The 19,106-nt window shown below is 47.9% G+C and overlaps 1 protein-coding gene across 1 annotated transcript in view; it reads left to right on the top strand.

The window, feature by feature from the left end:
- Positions 1-8,072, top strand: part of ADAMTS2 (ADAM metallopeptidase with thrombospondin type 1 motif 2) — a 188,052-nt gene extending 179,980 nt beyond the window's left edge. The window contains exon 22 of the mRNA XM_067304888.1: positions 2,553-8,072. Coding sequence (XP_067160989.1) covers positions 2,553-3,016 — 464 coding nt within the window. The 3' untranslated portion in view covers positions 3,017-8,072. The remainder of the gene's footprint in view (positions 1-2,552) is intronic.
- The last annotated feature ends 11,034 nt before the right edge of the window (positions 8,073-19,106 follow it).

Genomic DNA, 19,106 nt, shown 5'->3' with positions numbered 1-19,106 from the left:
ATGTCTATATGCACTTTGGTTTATCAGGGATATTTTATTAGTGTTTTGTATGTATTTAACATAATATTAAAGATGTGCCAATTCAGTTTGCTTTTCAATATTTTTTTATGAGACTAATGTGTACCAAAGTGACTGTGAAACTGATTTATTTTTTTCTTACTGATGTTTTGAAGATATACTTCCAGTCTGTCATGCATACTGCAAGTAAAAATAAATAAAAGTTCAGCAAATCTGGATATTTTGGTCTGCATAGAGGATAAAAATTTCATTCTGATGTTCAGAAATTACAAAGTCGAAGATTTATTTATATAACTTATCAGATGTCACTAAACATATTACATAATGCAGTTTGATTCTCATTTATTTTTAGGCTTGATTTTGCATATTTTTGATAGAAAAAAGGCATTTTTCTAAAGGTGCTTTTAGTGATTCTTACATAGCCAAGAGCAGATCTGCCTTGCTGAAACTACATTTAAATGCGATCCCCCTTGACTTTAATTTTGCAAGCCGTTTGGAGAGGCTTGCATTAAAGCAATGGAACACAAGGCAAAATGTTCAAAGGGGCCATAACATGGTGTGTAAAGAATATATACAGCTGTATAGGGATGTGCAGTCCTTTTGTGTAGAGTTGTGCATGCAGATACCTACACTTTCTGATTCTTAAAGGCTGGTCTGAAAACTTGCCCAAAACCCAGTTACTGTTCCTAGGTTTTAAGGAAGTAGTTGGTCTTTTTTCTGGCAGCATCTCACTTTAGCATTTAAAAACCATGAAAATGAATTGACACATTTGAAAAAAAGAACCAGAGTCTTGCTTTTCTGCATCAAATGCATAAGGCATAAATAGAATGCAAGAAAAGTATTTTCAACTCCATCAGTCAACGCTAGAATTTTAAAGCAAAAGCGATAACTATTAGTTTATTTTAGACTGATATGTTTGCCAATTAAACACCTATAATGCCCTATAATATTAATTGAGGATGAGTGAGGAGGTGACACTTAATATTGCTGAATCTGCTCTGGTTCTCCACATTGCTGCGAGGTTGCTGACAGCGTAAGTCAGTGCTCCCAGCAGAAGGGCGAAACGTGAGCTCCAGTAACGCTTTGCCTTGAGCATCCGTGCTGGAAGCAGGTATGCTCTGAAGAAAGGCGAGCAATTGGAGTTATGCGTCTTTCTTTTACCATATGAGTAGGTGGAGACTTAGTAAGGGCAGCAAGAGGGCAGAAGTGATTTCTTTTTGTGTCACTAATCGTGCCAAGTGTCGGTCAGTCTTCTGCCTTTCTCCTCGGTGCTCTTGTCTCCTCTCCAGCCCTCTGACCCCTCTTGCTTTCAGCGGAGGCTGCGTGTTGGGATTTTTTCTTCACTGCACTTCCTGCCAGTTCCTGGCTCCATCACTTCTGTTTTGAGGGACAGAAGCTACAGAGCATGCATGTAGGCTGGAGGACAAGTAGCTTTCCAGCTTTCCCTCCAAGGAGGCTACCAACCCTTTAGCATCCATCCACCACCTATTCATGTGATCCTCTGCCTCCTCCAAGCAGAAATCACAAGCGCTCGAGTAATCTCTGATGAAACTTCATTTAATGTTTCTCAGAAAATAAAACAATGTGGCCAGTTCCCTTTTCATACCTTACCCCACATTTTACCCCATGCAGTTCAGCAAGCTCAGGATCTGGCATAATACCTGTATTGTAACGCATTCAAAACAGGTTGTCATAAAGGCCATTCAAGCCTATGGATTATCAGTCTTTCCCTTTTATTACAGTTTTTCACTCAGTGACACAAAACCCAGGACTTTGCACTGAGGCTCCCAGTCATTACTGGACTGCCTTGGCTCTGTCCCACTCGAGTTTGTCGTATGAAGGATACCACCTCCCTTTGAGGAGGGGGAGAAAAGGTTTATGCTAAATACCCCACTTTTCTCGCAAACAAGAAGCATGCCCCCACAATGCTACCGTTTTCAGGCTAGAGACTGAAAAAAATAATCACTCCAATGGGAAATGGGTTAAATGCTGAGAGTTGCACAATCCACATAGAGATAAGTCTTGACTTCCTTGAGGATCAGGGGGTTTATATGTATAAATAAAGCCTGATTGAGGTTAGTCACTGTTAGACTGCATTAAAAAGAGAATGGAAAAGACAAGGCTTATTAGTATAAACCTGGGTGACTTTCTGCAGTTTAATGTAGCATTTGGCAACAACACAGCACTATTAGCATGTTTTGAATGTCAGGCCACGGCAGGGATGCACGTCATCATGACTGCGCTGTCTTCAGGGTAGCACTTGCAGAATGCAAAGCCAAAAATCAGGCTATTCAGGTCTATAGTGCACATGGGGCCGATATGCAGAATTCAGATCAGGTTTTGCATCTGTTCAAGTGAGTCAAGCTTTAGGTTTAATATTAAGCCTGCTTCTACTTCTAGAAGGCTCATTTGCTAGTTTTCCATACCACTTTATATATCAAACCCTCTGCCCGTTGCCAGAACCTCAGTTGTGTTTCTTTTTCTGATTAATGTCAAGATGCTCTTTATTTATCTGTTCCCTTTTTCTCTTGCAGAAGATCCTTGTCAAGGAGACAAGTCAATGTTTTGCCGCATGGAAGTTCTCTCGCGTTACTGTTCGATTCCTGGTTACAATAAGCTGTGTTGCAAGTCCTGTAATATGTACAACAACCTAACAGAGGAAGACAATGCAACCGATTCTAACGTAAATAAGAATAATGTCATTGAGGAGGAGCTCCTGACAACCGTCAGCACTCCCGTGGGAGTTTCCACCACGCAGGCTGCCACCAGTCCTCCTCTCGTTTCCAAAACAACTGCGCCTCCTTCCAATGCAACTGAGGAGCACCCAGAAGTTAATGCGGTGGATGTTCCCTATAAGATTGACGGGCTGGATAATGAAGTATCGCAGCACAACATCATTACCCGGAGGAGGATACCTTATGAAAGGACAAGGAATCAACGAATTCAGGAGCTGATTGCTGAGAAAAGGAAAAAAGAGACTCTTAGAAAAATAAACTAAAGTGGAAATATGGCATAAACAACATTTTTCTCTTATAGAGATGGTACCAACATCAGAGTATTGCCCATGTCATAGAGAAAAAAAAATGGGGAAAATCAAAGTGGTGCTATGGCAGAAATGCCAGATTCTAAAGTCTACTCTAAATGGGAATGACAGATTGTTTCAAAAGTGCTAATCTAAACACTTTGATGGCTAGGTTTACAGGGTACGGTAGAGTATTAGTGCAATATCATTACAGCATTTCACTGAATCCAAACAAACCGTAATACCTTGGCCAGGTTAGCAGGTTTCTCGTTAATGGGCTCTTTTAATTCTTCCATGCCTGTGTAAAACTGCTTGGGAATAGTACTGGGAGTTCCATTTAGGATGGAGGAAGATGGTCCCAAGACGAAATAAATCCCCTTAACAGTGACAAGTGGGTGGTCAGCTCCCCTGTGATGCTCCCGTGCATTGCACAGACCCGGGCGCTAACTCAGCCCTGGTTCGGGAAGGTGCTTAAGGACATGCCAGGCTACGTGGGGCTGCCTTCAGTAGAGCTGCTCGCGCGGCTACGGCTAGGCATGGGCTTACGTAGCTTTCTTAACCAGCTCTGCGTAAGGAAATATATAGAAAATTCTGTAGCCATATATTTATGTGTAAATTAAAAATCGACAACTAGTAGTTTGCGTATTTCCATAAACAATTTCAAAGCATTCTCCTAAACAGTCGAATACGTGCGAGACACTTAGTGTTAGGGTAGAGCCAGCCAACGTGGACTGACAACATCCTCGTCTTTCTGTTTACAAGTATCCTTATTTTTTGATAGTCTTTAAGCTCCTGTAATGCAACAGCCTCAGTGATCTTGGTTGGTTGGTGCTTTTTTTTTTTTAGTCTGGATTTTTTTTCTACCCACGTGCTGTTTAACTTAAAAATGACTGGATTCTTGTTGCCTTTTCTTTGGTGCTTTGTGAAGAAAACTCTTTTATTTTCTCCCATAGTACAAGGTTATTTTGGAGGAAATTGTTTCGTACTATCTGCCTTTCCTTAGGACAGCTTTATCGGTGCAAAAGTGAGCAGTTGTTCACTGTGCACCTACACACACACACACACACACACACACACACACACATTTATTCACAGTACCAGGTCTGCTAGAACGTAAAGATGTGTAAGCCGACAACCCTTTGAGTACTCTGTCTCCCCTCAGGGTCACCATGGTTTTCATAGGTAATTTTGCATTCCTGGTTGGAGATCTGGAGACAATTTCAGATTGGCTCTGTTGTTTCAGGATCGACCTGTGTTCAAGGTTTGGGAGTTTCAGGAAGGTCCTGCCTTCCAGTATTTAGTGCCAGAATTACTTCAATTATTTCAGTCTGAGTGTAAGCACATCTCATTCTCCAGCCTTCTCGTTAGCCTGAGCTGTTCTTCGTTTGAAGCAGAGCCAGTTATAAGCCTGTATCATCACATGATTGTTGGATAGGTGCTAAATTTCCAGCAACGTGTAAGCTCTTATAGGGCCCAGAAGAGCTCCTGAAGTCTTGCAAAGCAAACCACGTGCGGCTTCCCGCTGCCAGCCTGGGGCCTGGCTTCTGCTGGCAAACATCATGGCTTGGTGGGCTACCCCGTTCCCACTTCAAAACATGCTGATTCAGCTGGGAAAGAGAAGGAGGGAGCGTGCCGGAAAAGCAGTTTTTGCAGCACTGAAGTGTCGAACGCGCTGCCTGAGCTGCGTGGCCAGAAGTCTTTGAAGGACGGAAGCCTGATTTAACAGAAATAATTAACGGAGATGATACTAGCCAAAGTAGAGAAGGACCGTGTTGAGATGATGTGATAGCCTCAACTTGCCTTTCCCACAGAGGAGCACGGCAATACCCTCGCATGAGTGTTTCGGAGCAGCTCACACAGTACAGTGATGGGAGTTTTGTTGAAGACCACGAAGAATGGGCAGCGTAACAGGACTGATAAAAATCAAGAGTGCTAAGAAACGTCTCCTGGGCCGAGATCTCTTGGTCTGCAGCAGATGTGTCACCAGATGTGAGAGCAGCAGACGGTGCAAGCACCAGGGATGCACGGGCACTCCCAGGCCTTCTGAGCTGGCTTGGCAAGATCTCCTGTCCCTATTCTACACTAACCTGCTCTAACAGTTATTGGAAGGATGCTGTAATGCAAAGTAATGTGTTTTGGTTTTAAAAAGTAAAATTAAAGCCCCACAGCATAGCAGCCTTGAGCAGCAGGTGGGTTAGGGCAGTGGCAGAGAGAAGAGCACAGCAGACTCAGGGTAAAACTGGGGGGGGACACTCCGCATTTTCCCGCAGGCGAAAGGTGCTTATGTTTAGTTGCCCGTATAGGAGCCTTTGCTTGCCCCCAGCCCCGCTCCATGCGTGCCTGCCGCTACAGAACCACCGTGCACAGATGAGCCCAGCGCTGATCCGCAGTGAGCGGCAGCCTCATGCTGAGGGATTTGCGGCTGCCTACAGACATGGCAGATTAGGTGACAGTGCAGGGACAGGTCACATCTGTGTAAAACAGAGCAGTGTAGTAATGAGCACCAAAGGGTGCTATTTATAGGTAAGAAAGAAGTGTCTAAATCAACACCATCCCAGCTGCTGCACATAAAAATCTAGGCACGAGACAAGCAAGCTGTATCGGGGCTCACAGCATATAGGTATAGCGAGTATTTCTTGCTTTCCACATTTTCCTTGCACAGACGTGATTAATGTAAAAACTCATCTCTTCCTCTTCAGGTTATTATGCTGCTTTTAGGTCTAAGGACAGTAAAAATAAACCACAACCCCAAGACTTTATGTAGCCTAGAAGCACATCTAAGCATGTTATAAACTTAAGGGGGAAAAAATGACCAAACCCAAGGACAGAGAAGGGCTGTGGCTCAGAATTATGCAGGTGGCTACTAACCCCTTTAGCTCTCCTACCTTCCTATTTCTGATATATTCCGCGACTCCTCCTTGTTCCTTCGCTGGCTCCCTGTGGGCTCTTCTTTGCAGTAGGCCCCTTGATAAATCTTTATTCTCTCACTCTGATCCCGTCTTGGCTCAGGAGTTGGTAGAAGTTTGCCACCTGGATGGTGCCCTGTTTTACTTTCTGGGACTTGATGGAGAACCGCTTCTCCTACCTTCAGAAGTCCATGATACCTCATCTAATAGCTTCTGTTCTTCCTTGGTATCTGGAATAGGCTTAGCCAAGGAGGGCATGTGAAGAAATGCCACGTGAGAAATGCCCACGGTTCAAATACTGCCTTACAAATAGGCTGCTCTCCCCAAAGGACTTCTAAGTTAGCAAGCAGAGAAGGAAATTTAGTTGGTGCAACTTCAAGTGACCTTTCTGCAAACACCATGGTGAAAGACTTGCTCTGCTGTAGCCACCCAATCTCTAAAAGGGATTCGGCAGTTCTGTTCTGGGTATTTCAAGCAGTGGCCAGGACTGCGGTGGGCACAGGGACTGTGGCCCCCGGGGCATGTCAGAGCCTCCAGCACAAGGGGTGACCCACAAGGGTTAGCTCTCGCGCAGCATGGACACCGCTGGCTGAACTTGCAAAGCTGGTTCGATGTTCAGAAACCTGTTTGTAACTGGGACACTTTGCTCTTTCTCCAGAGTGAGTCAGGTCTCAGTCAAACAAAACAAAAGTATTTTGCCAATTGGGATGGAAACTTGTGCTGCATGTGACACTGGAGCAGGCTCACAGAAAGCTGGTCTGGGGCTGGGCTCCATACGGTGGTCATCAGCGGCCTGATTCAAGGCCAAGTGGCATCCGAACTTTGGAAGGACTTGCTCCTTTTTCAGTCTCACCTTTTGGAGAATTTCATTTGACTTACTTCTGCCTATTTTTAATTTCAATGAATATTTTTCTAGCTGTTATTTGGGGAACACTGGAATTTCATGTGAAAGAGAAGCTTCACCTTAGATTGCTGAAGACAGTGAGATGCTGGTGGGCACAAAGTGGCCCATCTCCTTGCGGCGCACAGCCACCAGCTACCTTCTCCGTACAGTCCTCCTGTACAAGAAAAAAAAGTCTCTCCTCATACTAGGAAAACTTTTCAAGATGGCTTTAGTATCTCAGAAGATGTTTTTGAGAAGTTCCTCAAGATAGCAGGTTCTTAAGGCGTCGCACCATGCCACCCTGCTGAAAACCCAGAGCAGAGCTCTACTGATTCACAAAAAGCAGCACAAGGCAGTGGAGGGGGTGGTTTGCTCTCAGCTGAGCTTTGGTCCTTTTCCTGCTGTGGAGGTTTTTTTGGTCACTTATTGGTCGGTTGAACTTTAGACAACCATTTCCTCTTTTCAACAGTGCTGTAATTGGGCAAAAGCATCATCGTAGTTTGCCTTCTTCCATTTTGCTGTTGCCCAGGTACTGCATTTAGAGACATAATGAGCAGAGAGTGTTTTTTTAAATTTAACTTAGTCCTCAGAAGCTAAAGAAAGCAGATTTATAAGCAAATCGAGTTATATTCCTGCAGAGACTGCTTGATCTGAGAGCTACAGCAATGTAGTCCTATTAAGCAATGCATTTTCTGATATATGCTCATCCAACCATGCAAGTACACAACTTTCTAAATAATCATTTTTCTATTTGTCTACACTTAAAATCCAGGTGTCAGCCCCTTACCAAAAAAAAAAAAAGATCCCAAACCAATTCTATTTCCTTTGACTCCAATCTACTTCCATTTTTTTCAGCCACAGTCTTTTAAAAATTTCTGTAATCTCTTATGAATGCATCACTTTTTCTATTAACATATCCATTCAATATTTAGAGTCTCACAATATCTACATAGATGCTTTCAGATATTTTGAGAATTCTATAAATGGTGCTTTACCAGTACTCAAAGGGTTTTATGTTTTATTTTATTATGTAATGCATTTAATGTCTTATTTACTCACCTACAATGCACAGTATTAGCTATGTTCATCTGAATATCTATATGCAACTTCCATTCACTTACATATGCCTTAACAGAAATTGCAATAAATAGCCATTTCGTGTATATTAAAAATGTATATACAAATTAGAATCTTTAATTTTATAATTTATTAAATTTAAATGTCTGTGTTCTTTTGCAAAGTGTTTGACTTGTCCCTTTGCTTTTTTTCATGGACGTAACATTGTGCAGAGGTGCCGGGAGTGGGGAGGAGCAACAAGCATCTTTAGACTCAAGATCAGTTCAATTTCTAAAACTTTATCTTAATTAATTAGGATTGGGATGTACTTGCCGCAGAAGTCCTATGTTCCTGTTAGACCAGCCATGATCCAAGACCAAATATTATGAAGTCACTGGACCAAAACCTTGGACGATAACTGCACAGAAATTAATCAAACTTATTTAAACCTACGTGAGGCTCTCATCCCTTACAGTCTGCCCAAATCCATCCTCGTTCACATAGCGTTTTCTTAAAAGGTTCAGTTATTTGGGCTTCGGCTTGGGACTGATGAGCGAATTTTGCTTTACAAGGCCTAGTGATAAAATAATTGCGCCTTTCCATGAAATCCTTTTGCATACATTTTCCTGCCATAGCTGCATGCTTCTAGCCAGGTTCCTTTCAAAGCATAATTGAATCTCTGCCATCTAATTGAATTTTGTTGCCTGAGGAGTTGATAGATCCCCGTGTGCCCTGAGTATTCAGTTAGCACCAGGCAGCGCTTGAAGTTCAGCATGTTCTTTAACCAGGTAACTTCCCATCTCGGCATTTTCGATGTGGAAAGCGCAGTTACATGTTTAAGTGCCCTGCTAAAACCGCGGACCAGACAAAACATGGGTTGCAGGTCGTGGGACAATTTGCATAGTTTTTAATTTACAGCTGTGACAAGGATTATATTTATTGGCTTTTGGGTTTCCCGAAAGTCTTTACGTAGCTGATATTATTGGGTCATCAACTCAAAGGTCAGAAGAAAAGTGCCTGCTAGTCCCAGGGGGCAGGGATCCAGCCTTCCTTTGCCTTTAGCAGCCCAGTAGAGCCAATGAAACTCTATTCTGGTGGACTATTTCCCCTCTAAATGTTAGGGACAGTGAGACACAGGCTCCTGGAAACCGAGAGGGGAACACGCTTGCGCAGCAGCAACATTCGTTAGCGGTGCAGAGTCTCTCCCTGTTCAGGTAGCCCAATGCAATGACATTTGTTACAGGTGACTGCTGGTTTGGAAAGGGTCTGTAAAAGTTAGTTTGCACTAGACTAGAATACGACGCCCAAGGCGGAGGGAAGCAGCAGGGTTTTTTTCAAACTTTTTTTTTTTAAAAAAAAAGAACACCTATCTCACTTGCAGGCTGAAAAAGCTCATGGGCTGCTGGGCTCCGCTGGGGGGATCGGTATTTTGTAAAGCCCGTGATGCAGCCCACAAGCAGCACCTGCGTTTTCTTTAGGCCCCACCTTGAAACACCCAACGCGCTGCTCCGAACGACCGCGCAGTTGAGCCACCAGCCCTGGCGCGGCTGCTCTCCGTGACCATGGGCCAATCCACCTCCCTTTCCAAGCTGGCAACCAACCACAGCAAAGGCAAGCAGGCAGGAGTGTTTTCAGCCCCTTTTTGGGGAGGGCTAATGCCATTCCCCACCTGCCTTGCAACAGCCTTTCCTCTTGCTCACCGCTCCGGCATTTCCACCAGCAGCCGCGTCCCGAGAGCCGTGCCGGAGGGACAAGTCTCGATCCCGCTGGCATCGGCCGTGGCCGTACCTGATCCTGCTGCACCCGCAAACACCAAAGACGGCTGTATTGCCTGTTGCAGAACAGAAAGCCACGTCTGGCTCCATAAATCCGCCCGAACCCAAACGCGCTGGCTGTGCTATGCTGTTGGCAAGCTGTAAACCAGCTGCTAAAACCGCGTGGCCGCGCTGAGGGCTCCCAGCCCCCTTCCTGCCCCGGGTGCTCTGCGCGGGCGGCTGGCTGAACGCCGACGGGGGGACCAGGCCGTCCCGCAGCGCCGGGCCGTGCGCCGGGATTGCCGGCAACCTCAGCCCTTCCTTGGCTCTCAATGGGCAAAACCAGGAGCTTCCCGGGGTCTGAATGGCTGGAAAGCCCACCGGAGCAGGGGTGCGCGCGTGCATCGCTCTCCCCCAGCCCTCGCACCATCCCTTTCCCTTCCCCTTCCCGGCGGCGACGGCGGACGCGCCGTGCCTTTCCGGACACGCGTTTTATAGCCCAGCCGCCACTAGATGGTGGCACGGTACAGCCAGTACGGATATGGAACCGGCCCCGGCCTGCCGTCGCGAGGAGAGGCCCGACGGGGCGACGAGCCCCCGCTCCGACGCGGACACGCCGGAGAACCAGCACGGAGCCCACGGGAGAGACACGGGGACACCATCCGCAGTGCAGAAACACAGACACCGTCGGCCCAGATCCCATCAAACAGCTCAGGAATTAAGGTATCTTGTGGGAGCGCTATTTCCTAGGGCACCTAACCAAGCCCGGCTCTGGCTGATAAGAGAAAGGAAGTTTAAAGGTTATCAACGTTGTGGAGTTTCCAAGTGATGGGTATCATCAACCTCACAATTTTTTTTTTTTTTAATCAAGCAAAACTCTCTTATTAAAGAAATGCAATAGCTATGGAAAGATGAACTTGTTTCAGGCCAGCCGGCAGCTTGAATTAATAGCTAAATGCTGAGCAAGCAGTTTGTAACAAATCTCTCATTCCGCAAAGTGAGGTCCGTTGTTGGTTTGCAAGCGACTGGCATGTTCTTGAAGTTGTTTGCAATTAATGACTCTCCCATGCAACGAAAAATGTTGTGTTAGATTTACCCCAGTTATTCTGTTGGTGAACTGTGCTTGGAGTGCTGCTGAGCTCGGGGGGGGTTCTAGGGTATCAACGACGACAGCTTCCAAAATAAAATTTATAGATATATTCGAAGGATGGAACTCCCAGAGCCTGAAAAATGAAAGCCAGATTTCTGCTGTGCCAAGGAGCTCTGCGGAGCAGGGGAAAGCAAATCCCACTTGCAACTCATGCACACACACACAGACACTAACCTTGATCCATTTGTGGCTTGGGTTTTTTCAGCGCTAGGAGAGGTGTATCAGGCACATGGCAAGTTTAGACCCCTTTTCTGCCGCCAGCAACGCCGGAGGTAGTTTGGAAGGGAGCAACATAAGTGAAGCTCAAACCTTTTGAAGAGCCCGACCGGCAGGAAGCGACTTGCTCGTTGCAACGCGCAGCACGATTTGCATCGCTCGCGGCTTTATTTGTTGCAGGTTTCAGAGCGCGGCTGGGAAGGGATCAGCTTAATCCAGCCGTGTAAGGGCAGCAGCATCGCAGGACGCGGCACACGCACGTCAGCTCTCAGCAATCCCGCACCATTCGGTAAAACCAGCGGTGGGAAACATGGATGAGGAGGAATCGCCTGGGCGCCGGAAAGCCCGTGTAGGTGTCGGGAGAAACCTTCCCCTTCCTCACGGCATGGTTTCCTTGCCAGGACATGCTGGAATTGCCGCGGCTCAGGTTGCGCCCTGTCTTCATGGGATATGTTCAAAAGGGACTAAACTGCACCAGAATTCAGGCTCTTTGGGCTGTTTGGTGATTTCTTGGAATCTAGGTGTGCATTTATAAAAAGTGAAATTAGGTTTGGAAAAACACCTGTAACTTTGTGCAGAGAGGTAAAGACAAGTAAATACCCTGGGTGGGATTTGCAGGGGAAGCCGCTAGCGAGCAGCCACCGCTCTTGGCACTTCTGAGATTTAAACGTGCTTTAAAAAAGCCGGTTTCTTCATCTAGGTGTCCAAAACAAGCCACAACTGCTCACGACGGCTACTGCTACCCCTACAACAGTGCTAGTCCCCTTCTTCCCCCAGATGACTTTTCCTTGCAATATTCCGAGGAGGAAGTTGTTTAAGAAATGCTCCTGGCCGCACGCTTCCCGCGTCAGCTGGAGCTTAGCCTTAGCGAAGCAGAAGTGATCGTGGTGCCAGAGCTGCCGCTTTGCATTACCAATATGTTTTTACCGAGAATCCCCAAGGTGGGACCTGATTATAGTATCCATTTAGGGCTCCCGAAGATTAGCTATTTTATTTAGCTGAACATCAGCAAGCTTCAAAAAACGCCCCAAAAGGAGAGTCGCCTGTTACACTTCGGCAATTCACGCTGTGAAACCGCTTTAAGGGAGAACGTCCCTCAAACTGGAAGCATTCGGAAAAAAAAGCTAAGAAACAAAAACAAACTAAAAATAACTCCACCCCATTTAGAGCTCAGGTAAGCTTTGCAGAAATAATAACCCGTGTTTCCATCAGCAGTTTAGTCACCGCTCCTGTTGCTGTTTTCCCTCGCTGTTAATCCCGGGTGGCCGCGGCTTTCGTGCACGCGGGAGAGCTGCTTCACGGCGCTCGCTCGGGGGTATAAATACAGGAGCCCCCGACGGTTTCGCAGCGCTTTCTTCACAAGTGCTCGGGAGAAACCTGAGGCAGCTTTGCAAAGAGACAAACAAGCTTTCGAAGGTGCAACTTTTGTTTTGTTTTTAATTAATATGTTTTTGAGCAACCACTTGAAGCAAGAGAAAACAGCAGGACTGTGGTTGAGGTAAAAAAAAAAAAAAAAAAATATTCCTGTAAATTATATTTGGATAATAGCAGCTTTTTTAAAATCTGTATCTGATATTTTCTAAAATCTGTATTTTATCTTGGTATCATCAAGAATATTAAAAAAAAAACCAATGGTGGAGAACATTTATACTGGGGTTATCCAAGTTATTCCAATAGCCATGGATCAGCGTACATGCAATTTTACTACAGTAACATCGGACAGTTGGAAGAAACTACCTCGTTTCAATCAGTTGAAGGGATTAGTGGTATTTTTAACCAGGTTTCATATAGAAACACCTCTTACCTAACCCTGTTTCGCGAGGAGGTGGTTCCCGGTGGCGTCGGCGCCCGGTTCCCGCGGCTCCGGGACCTGGACCCCGGCCCCGGGGCAGCCTGTCGCGAGCCGCCTCCAAAGCACGGTGCTGCTCAGGCCCACGGCGTTGCCATGAGCAAGTGTAACGCGTGAAGGATGAAGGTCGTTTCGCCCAACGGGCCGCGTGGCGTCGGGACCGCGGCCAGCCAGCCGCCGCTTCCGCACCGTGTACAGTCACTGCTAAGAAACGCACGTCTCCATGAAGCAAATAAGCTCTGCTCTGAACCACGTCCTGAAGGGTGCAGGAGTCTTTCGGGCTGCTCATCTCTCTCCGCTGGAGCTAAAGGAAGGACCTAGATGATGAGCGCAGACTTGGGCGACCAACTTTCGTCAGGCCTGGCTCCTTGCAGCCTGAACGCCCGTAACGGTGAGCGCGCTCACGTGAGAACTGAAGCAGCGATTTTCAGTCCAAGAGCTCGTCTCCTCGCGGGCGAGGCGGTGCGGCAGCGGCCCGGCTGGGAAGCGCAGGTGGGGTCGCCGTCCTTGCTCACGCCGGGACGTTGTGCAGGGCGGCCGGTCCCTGCTAGCAGCTACCGAGGCCCCTTCCGAGGACGGGATTCGGAAATGAAAGCAGGACAAAACTGCCGCAAAATAACGACACCTCCCTTCCCAGCCCGCCCGGTGTCCCCAAGGGAGGCTCTGAGAGCAACACCCGAGTTATACTAAAAGTGCATTCCCTTTGCACCGTGTTATTAAGCCATAAAACCAAGAAAATCCTTGTTCCCCTGAGGCCCCTGGGCCTCGTGCTAGGGCCTTTCCTGTCCTCCTGGCAAGGCGAAGCTCTGCAGCATCTCTGTGTGAATGTACATCTGTATCATTGCCAGTTTTATACTGAATCTGAACCCTTCTGCTCTGCCTCCGCGTTGGTCCCGGTGACAGGTCCCACGTAGCCGGCGCAAGCTCAGCAACACGAACCCGGGCGCCTGCGAAACCTCCCCTACGGGGCTCACCGCGGCCAGGGGAAGGTTAGAAAAACCACCAGCGGCCAAGTCCTGGGGGACGGGACAGGGCTGCCGGCACGGCCGTGGCAGCTGGCTGCATTTCCGCGGCGGATGGACGGCCAACACGGCCAGTCCCTGCGGCCAGGACCGCGCCGGGAGCGGGGAGGGAGGTGCTGCAAAGGCGTCCTTCGCCCTCGCAGGAAAACCCCGTGAAATGGCACAAATCCTCTTGTTGGACCAACCAGGGACGGACCCAGGCAGCCCGTGTTTGCCCTCGCCCTTCCCTCCTTCCAGCGGCGCGTGCGGCCCCTTCTGCGCAGGGCTCCGGCCACCGCTGATAAATGCACCCACATTTGGGTGCACTGCAACAAGGCGATGCCATGCCGCTGGGCAGACGTGACGCCTTGCGGCACCGGCCCGTCGGCAGCGGGTGGCCCTGCCTCGCTGGTGCCATTTTGCCGTTCTGATAATGCACAGCGTTTATCGAATTAGGGCTCTCAGGCAGGGAAGGGAGCCAGCGGGCTATATTTAGCAGCAACAACAAAACAGGCAGCCGAATCAGCTGACTGGGAGCAGCGAGCCTGATGCACGGGTTAGTTTGAGCCAGCGTCTATCGCGCGCTGAGAGCACGGAGAGGAGGGACAGAGGACGCGGGAACGCGGCGAGCCGAAAGCCTCCCGTCTGCAAGGGGGAGCAAACCGGGTAAGGGGAAAAAAAAAAAGGGTGCAATGCAAAAGCTGGAATTCAAATGGGATCTTTGTCATGAAAATTGCTGGCAGGGAACCAGAGAGATCCGAGATCCGAGCGGGTGAAACTCCAGGTCTTTCCAAGGAGGGGGAGCCGCAGCCCCGGCAGGTGGGAGGTTTCCGTGTGATCTCCCGGGCCGGAGCGGCAGGCGCTGCCTGTGCCCCGGGGGATGGATGGACGGACGGATGGATGGATGGATGGGGGTTAAGGTGACCCCCACGGGCTTTGCCTGCCGCGATGCCGATGTGGCTGCGGCAGAGCTCGGCCGAGCCTGGCACATCCAGGTGACACCCGGGCCAGAAACGCTCCGTCCCGTTCGAAGAGTTTTGTGGTGAATCTGTAATTTAATTTCCTTCTGGAGCAAGGACGTGTTAGCGAGACTCATTTAATAATTTATGCTATCATGCATTAACAGGAGATGCCCGTGCCCGTTGCCGTGAGCGTGGGGCTGCTCCCGCAGCGCCGGTGCAGAGCGCGGGGCTGGGACCCGCTGCCCTGGCCCCGCAATCACTGCCGGGGGCCAAAACGGGGAGAATCAAGCCTTTTTTCTATGCTTAACTAAACGAAAAGGAAGGAGCGAAGGGTACAAAGAAAAGGAAACACAAAAGGCCCTAAGGTTTAAAATCAGCAGCTCGTGCTCCAGATTCAGCAGAACCTGCCTTGGCCGCCTCTGCTCACAGCAGCAGAGACGAAAGCCGGCAGCCGCGCCGGGAGGGCGAATCCCCGGCAAGCCCCGGCCTGGCTCGGCACGAGCCGCTCCGCCTCTGATCCGCGGCGTTGCACGCAGCGCCAGCAAAGCCAGGTTTCTTTCCAGCAGTGACAAGCAAGGCATTAAAATAACTAGCAAAGCGCTTTTGTGTTTAATCACACGACAAAGCTCTATTGTGTTGACGGATTATTCACATACAAACTCTACGGGGGCGGGAGGGGAATAGTTAAAAAAAAAAAAAAGTCCAGGCTATGTGGTCATTTCTGCCAGAATGTGATTTAAACGAAGTATAGGGAGTAATATTTTAAGGGGAAAAAAATCCTTAAGTTAACATTCACGGCAATGTGAAATGTTTGTAAAAAAGGCTCCTGTTCTCACCGACTGGTGGGAGCAATGTGACGGAAATCCAGCCTAGAAAGAGTTGGAGATAACTATTTAAATGTAAAGAGCATGAAATAATTCCCCTCGCACCTGCATAAACAATCAGAGAAGGATCCAGCAATCCATAACCATGAGGCAGCAACGTGCCCTTGTGGCCAAGAAGCCCAGTGGTATCCTGGGGTGCATCAGGAAGAGCGTTGCCAGCAGGGCGAGGGAGGTGATCCTCCCCCTCTACTCAGCCCTGGTGAGGCAACATCTGCAGTACTGTGTCTAGCTCTGGGCTCCCCAATATAGGAGAGATATGGAGCTACTGGAGCGAGTCCAGCAAAGGGCTACTAAGATGATGACGGGACTGGAGCATCTTTCCTATGAGGAAAGGCTGAGAGAGCTGGGACTGTTCAGGCTGGAGAAGAGAAGACTGAGGGGGGATCTCATCAACGTATATAAGTATCTGAAGGGAGGGTGTAAAGGGGATGGAGCCAGGCTCTTTCCAGTGGTGCCCAGCGATAGGACACAAACCGAAACACAGGAAGCTCCATCTGAACGTGAGGAAAAACTTCTTTACTGTGAGGGTGACAGAGCACTGGAACAGGTTGCCCGGAGAGGTTGTGGAGCCTCCTTCCTTGGAGATATTCAAAACCCTCCTGGACATGATCCTATGCAACGTGCTCTAGGTGACCTGCTTGAGCATGGGGATTGGACTAGATGATCTCCAGAGTTTCCTTCCAACCTTAACCCTTCTGTGATTCTGTGATAACTAAACTTCTGAACCATTGGAATAGATGAAAAGGAACACATTTGTACATTTTTATCTCCTGCTATTTCTAGGCTTATAAAACAGGCTAGCTGTAATGTCACTCCATTTACTTGATGCTCCACCCAGAGTAGATCAGCTCCTGTCTCCCCTGCTGTGGTGAACAGATCAGCAGAGTATTAAATAAGGGGAGTAGTTTGTCTCTTGCTGGTACAACCTGGACTGTGAGATGAGATAGTGCACAACCACCACACTGGCTGAGCTGCTAATTCCTTGCATTGTTTCAGAAAAGAACACGGTTGCTGACCTGCATGAATCTGTTTGATGAACTTCTTATTTTCTACTGTACTTAACCCTTTGGCATCCTTGGTATATATATATATTGGCTCTTTTTGAAGGTGCAGATATAAAAACCACTGCCAGCAAATTTTTAAAATAAAGTTTCTGTAAACACCACTGTTTACCACAAGAGAATATTAGGAAGCTCAAGCAGTATGGATAGCTACCAAAACTACCCCATAATTTCTTCACCCCAGCTTACCTTCAAGTGCTGACCATGTCTCATGTATTCTTTGTAGCCATGGCACCCTGGATAAGACTGAGCATTTCAAAGCCTCTCCCAACCATATGCGAAGCCCATGAGGAAGTACTGGAAGATTTAACCAGCAACTCAAAGCGCTTGGCCACCGTGAGCCAAACACCAAACACCTCGGCCAACTCAGACTCCAGCGAAGACTACATCCAGTCCATCTGCCACCTTGCCAGACCCACCTTCCCAGGCCTTCCTGAAACCAGTCGTAGGGCTCAAGACAGAAAGATCCTGAAGACCCTTGAGGACATGTCATGGTCCCCAACACTTGTCGGGACCCAGCAGGAAGCATCAAATTGTAAACTGACCAATTTCATCTCAAATGTGGTGCCACTAGGAAAAGTTATGCCTGTTCCTGATGGTGCAGAAACCAACCTCCGTTGCAGAGATGATCCCCTGGCAGAGATATACACACGGGCAGGAAAGTTCTGTTACTCTACAGGTCCTTCAAGCAGTAAAAGCTCCAGCAGTGACTACTCACTGCGTAGTTCTTCTAGACATCTGGATGCCCTGGGTGGTGAAATTCATCCCCCAAGCATGAAAGGAAAAGCCACAGAGAAACTGAATTTGCCGCGGGCCTTTGGTTTCCCAAGGCTTCCCTCTCCAAGACCAGCGCAGAAAGAAACAGTCTGCCCAGAGCTGAAGTGTCTCAGAAGGGATGATGGGGCAGTTTCGGGCAGTAACCATGGTCAGAAAAAAAATGGCACTAAGTTTATTAACGGGGAAGAGATACCGCCGTGCTCTGCCAGAGGGAAGAGGCCAGGAAACAGGGTTTTGCACCGCTCTCTAAGAAAGCAGAGTTGCTTGTTCAAAATAGCAGACGCTGAGGAAAAGGAAGAGAGAGAATCTCCTCGCTGTGACAAAAACGTAATGGGTGCTGTCCCTAATAAGCAGCGACATGCTGAGTGCTTCCAGGTAGCTCAAAAACCCATGGTCCATAACCGGATTTCAGAGCACAGATGCACCTGGAAAGAGGCAAAGTTAAAAGCTTGTTTGCTCCCAGCCATTGCTGAAGTATGAAAAAGTAGCTGCTCAGAGTGATGTTATTGGCACGAAACAACACACCCTGCTACCTAGAAGCTCTCCCTGCAGCCCTGTGGTCCTGGTGCAGCAAACGCCTTGAATGTGCATGCGAGTCAGGCAGGCTTTCGTGATTATCATCTCTCTCATCAAATGGACGATTCAGGCTCTCAGCCGCTAAGGAAAGAGCAATTAATCTCATTTTGGAAAGGCAGAAGTTTATAAAGTGTCTCCCAGCAGTACCTGCTGCATAGACATGCCCTGACCGTGCAGAAAAGCTGAAGAGAATACAAAAACTCATCTGCTTTGGAGGAGAAGTAATCCTCAGGAACATCAAATTACTGGTGTTTTACAGCGAATGCCAAAGAGCCAGCTGTTTCTCACGCTTGGGTACAGTTATTCTGAAAGGAACGGTTTGAATGACACTCGGACACTACTAAATATGCTCTCTCTGACATACACACTTATCAAGAGCCCCCTTATATACCACTGTGTCAACACCACCATGCCATTGGATAGGTCACCTGTTACAGCGTTTGCATAAAGAAATACTTTTAAAAGTTTAAAGAAATCTTTTATGAGGATTAGTTAGAGGGCAACATGGAAAATACTAAAACTCCTTCAGGTAGGGATTTTCCTCTTGCTTCTCCTAGCCCAGCTCTGTTACCTTCACTCCCTGATCCACCCTAGGTGGGCATCAGCGTGCCAGCGCTTGTCTTCTGTTGTAGCTGCCCTAGATCAGTAAAAGAGTCACCTGTGAAATCCTAGCCCTCTACTTTGTGTTATTCTCTGCACCGTTACACTTCTTCTGCACAAACAAGGCCCAATAGCAGAGGGCACATACTGAATTCTGCTTTTCAGGTGGGGGAAACCAGTGAGCTCACCAACAGCTCTGCAGCCTCAGGGGCATGACGAAGCGAGCAGTTTTGCCCAGTTTTGCCCACGAGGCAGCCCGGGGATGGGGGTGGCCTCACAGGTCCTAAGAGCCGTTTCTGCGTTGTCCCGTCATATCTGTTCTTCTGTCCTCTCTCCTACCTGACCACGCTAACCATGCTGCTTTTTTTTTTTGCCTAGCGCTGTGAGCCTG

The sequence above is a fragment of the Apteryx mantelli genome, chromosome 14 (genome assembly GCF_036417845.1).
Source record: "Apteryx mantelli isolate bAptMan1 chromosome 14, bAptMan1.hap1, whole genome shotgun sequence".
Classification (NCBI taxonomy): domain Eukaryota; kingdom Metazoa; phylum Chordata; class Aves; order Apterygiformes; family Apterygidae; genus Apteryx; species Apteryx mantelli.
Note: the sequence above shows the minus strand (reverse complement) of the source record. Positions and strands in the feature narration are given on the sequence as shown.